Genomic DNA, 4,009 nt, shown 5'->3' with positions numbered 1-4,009 from the left:
ACTCGACAGTTAATATTCAACATCGAGTAGGAAAGAGAAACGAGAAATCAGCGACAAAATGGGTTTGACACATTGATCGAGTGATCTAGTTGACGCTCTACGAAGCCAATGTTAACCTATCTTCTTTAAAACCAATATTTGACATGCTCTTTTGAGCACTGTATCGATAATCAACTGAATAAATAGTATGCATTTACCATATGGTGCTTTTGCTGCGTTAGTGGTGGTATATTGCGTGCGCGGTACGACTTTCACTCTAAAGTGTCGAGTTGGAATCCCAGGTTGGGCAAAGTGAGTATGGGCTTTTCTTCTCAGTACCAGCGCGGAATCTGGAATTTGTGCCCAATATGGCGATAACCTTGCCCTCTATCACATTATGGGACGGAACACACAGCGATAAATGAGTGCCCTAGTTAAACCCCTGCCTACCACTTCAGTAACAATAGCGTGATGTGTATTTGTTGTATTTATTTACCACTTTTCTAGGTACTTGCTAACGCATGCGGCCCCTGCATCGGCCAGTGGGACCGTAAGGACGTGAAGAAGGGCGAGAAGAACACCATCGTGACATCATACAACAGGAACTTCACCGGCCGTAACGACGCCAACCCGGCCACCCATTGCTTCGTCACTAGCCCGGAGCTCGTCACCGCGCTGTCCATCGCTGGTAATGTCACATGAACAAATTATAGTATCGATACTTATATCGATATCGAGATGTAAAGAATCGAGTAAGAGTGGATAGTTTGAGAATTGTCGATCAATGCAATTATTCATTTTGATTGAAGCAAAAAATATGGTAGTATTTCGCCTAAAGCTCTCAACTGTCAATATTTAACACAATGCTGATTTAATTTTCTGTACCTATATCTGAAAACGATACTTCTAACCTAACATTAGCATTAACGACATTGTAAATATATTCAATCATTCCTCACTAATTTCTATTCCAATAATCAAATGCCATTTGCTCCCCAGGTCGTCTGGACTTCAACCCAGTGACTGACGAGCTTACCGGCTCTGACGGCAAGAAGTTCCGCCTGTCCGACCCGTTCGCGGACGAGCTGCCCGCCAAGGGCTTCGACCCTGGCCAGGACACGTACGAGCACCCGCCTGCTGACGGCAGCAGTCAGTATTACATACATACCTTTAAAAATCACATATACTCACGCCTTTTATCGTATGCGTAGTCAGAAGCGCAACTAATACACTTAATTCATGCGCATTTCGTCTAATAAACGGTCGTGTGGCCATATCGACAAGTATCGTCAGTCGATAAATCGCAGTTTTCAAAAAATTATCCTTTTTCATTCCATCGCGAATATGTACAGATCAAGATAAAGTTTATTCATGATTTATTTATTATAATTCGAGTAATAAAATTGGGGTCCTTTATTAAAAACAGCCGATGAAGAATGAAAGACTGACTGTACATAAATAACTAGAACTGATATCTATGGTGTGATTGGAACACAAGTTGCAATTCAACGATATTAATTAATTTTCATATTAATTACACCAACAATTGTATTTGCTATAGTTTCATTTCCGTTTTCGATACCAAAAAGTAACTATCATACGGATTAGTATCTTAAACAATCATAAAAACAAAGAGCATACTCAGTATTGAACATAATTTATAATCACATCACTTGAATATCGAATAACTTGCCCACAGAGGTGAAAGTGGACGTGTCCCCTACCTCGGACCGTCTGCAGCTCCTGGAGCCGTTCGACAAGTGGGACGGCAAGGACCTCAGCGAGATGACCATCCTCATCAAGGTCAAGGGCAAGTGCACCACCGACCACATCTCCGCGGCCGGTCCGTGGCTCAAGTACAGAGGACATCTCGACAACATCTCCAATAACATGTTTATCACGTGAGTAGATATTTTGAAGTTTAAAATTAATGAATGATTTATATATTTATAGTTTTTACTTTGTAAAATTTTGGTCGAGCCCTACAACAGCTGTTAACGTAACGTGTCTGGTCAAGGCATGTTAAAAATATATGATTAGTATCGATATTTGTTACAATTTGTATAAATACTTGTTTAGGTTGACAATTGATAGTATCCAACCTAATAATATTGAAAAGTAATTTACCAACAGTAATATTATGTTACATGTTGTTATTAGATTTATTTGTTTGCTAAATCGATTATATATACTTATCGAATTGAGAACCTCCCCCGTTTTTTAAGTCGATTAAAAAGGTAATGCACTCAGAAAAATGATACAAAATATTCTAGCATTATTGAGACAATGTTTGTCTCCATTTGAGACAGCTCCAGTTACCATTATATCTTTAAATATATGCGCTACTTTCACTAGATAACAGGTTTTTTGGGATTAAATCTGCTCTGATACAAAAGAATAACAGTGTTGTAAAAATGCTTTCCCCAGTATCGGTCAAATTTACATTATTTTATTATAAATAAACTAATAATATACCACAATCACTATCACAGCGCAACGAACGCGGAGAACGGCGAACTGAACAAGGTGCGCAACCAGGTGACGGGCGAGTTCGGTCCGGTGCCCGGCACGGCGCGCGCGTACAAGGCGGCCGGCGTGCGCTGGTGCGTCATCGGCGACGAGAACTACGGCGAGGGATCCTCCCGCGAGCACGCTGCCTTGGAGCCGAGGCATCTCGGCGGACGGGCTATCATCGTCAAGTCGTTCGCTAGGTAAGATCTTTTGAGACGAATTTATGCCAAACGCTACTAATGGGTGAAGAGATGCCAAGAATGTAATAATTGTTCTTAGTATAAAGTATTTCAGTTTACCATAAATAGAAATTAATAGAAGTGATATGATAGGCGGTAATACAAATTTTGAAACGTTTTTTATAACTGGGTATATGTATATCCAGTCAATTAACTATCTGAGTATAGCCTATTTTAAACAATAAAAGATTATTTCGAATTGCACTCATTCCTATTTTAGTAAAGTATTTATTTGATGTAGGATTCACGAGACCAACTTGAAGAAGCAGGGTCTGTTGCCCCTGACCTTCGCCAACGCCGCCGACTACGACAAGATCCAGCCCACTGACAAAATCTCGCTCCTTGGACTGAAAGACCTCGCACCTGGCAAGGTATGATAAAGAAATAATTAATTAAAACATTATAAAAACTTACAACGCGTTACACATTTATCTCGATCATTTTGTGTCTGTGTATCATCCTATTTATAAATGATATTTCATGAATTTAAATCTGGAAATATTTTTACATCTATAGTCAAAATATGTTTATCCCTTCTAATTTACTTACATAATCGTATATTTCTGTCCCCGCAGCAAGTAGACTGCGAGATCAAGCACAAAGACGGCAGCACGGAACGCATCAAGCTGAACCACTCTATGAACGAGCAGCAGATCAGCTGGTTCAAGGCTGGTTCGGCCCTTAACAGGATGAAGGAGATCGCCAGCGGAAAGTGAACACGCCATTTTAGTCTTAGTTCCACTTGCACTGGACCTGTACGCTAACATGTGGTATTATTACGTTGGCAACACTAGATAAAATTGCGTACGCAGTGCGCTCGTAATGTGGATGCCTTCCTAAATGTTGCCATCGTATTTTTAAGTGCCGGTAGGTTTAGTTTATTTTAGCAGCTAAAATGTTATTAGCGCAAATTATGCTAAAATTTGAAGTTCTGCAAGCCCGGTGCAAGCAATTTGTTACCACGTAGATAAATCATATTTTTAGCGCATTTTCTCATTCAGACAATACCTAGTTCGACAGTGAATCTTATTAAAATTAGAGTAGTACAAATAGATGAACTTAGCATGTAAGTTTCAGTTTTTTTTGCCCACAAAGAAATTATTTTCAATCAAAAAATATACACCTTTTTTAATTATTTATGTAAATATTTAACGAACTGCGAAATAAAAAAATATACTACGTTATTGGCGTGTTTAATTTAGGTTTGACCTTCACTACAAGAAAAGTTGACCACCAATAGTCAATTATTGAACTAAAATTGTAAGAAGAAAAACAGCACA

General features: G+C 39.2%; 1 protein-coding gene across 1 annotated transcript; it reads left to right on the top strand.

Moving 5' to 3' along the window:
• Positions 1 to 486: 486 nt before the first annotated feature.
• Positions 487 to 3,502, top strand: LOC119191497 (aconitate hydratase, mitochondrial-like; the record flags this gene model as incomplete). Its single annotated transcript, XM_037445385.1, is given in 6 exon segments — positions 487 to 667; positions 979 to 1,128; positions 1,679 to 1,880; positions 2,472 to 2,690; positions 2,971 to 3,100; positions 3,305 to 3,502. Coding segments are annotated over 6 exon segments (1,023 nt in total), but the record flags the coding sequence as incomplete, so codon positions are not given.
• Between the last annotated feature and the right edge of the window lie 507 nt (positions 3,503 to 4,009).

The sequence above is a fragment of the Manduca sexta genome, unplaced genomic scaffold, assembly GCF_014839805.1.
Source record: "Manduca sexta isolate Smith_Timp_Sample1 unplaced genomic scaffold, JHU_Msex_v1.0 HiC_scaffold_1578, whole genome shotgun sequence".
Lineage (NCBI taxonomy): Eukaryota > Metazoa > Arthropoda > Insecta > Lepidoptera > Sphingidae > Manduca > Manduca sexta.
Note: the sequence above shows the minus strand (reverse complement) of the source record. Positions and strands in the feature narration are given on the sequence as shown.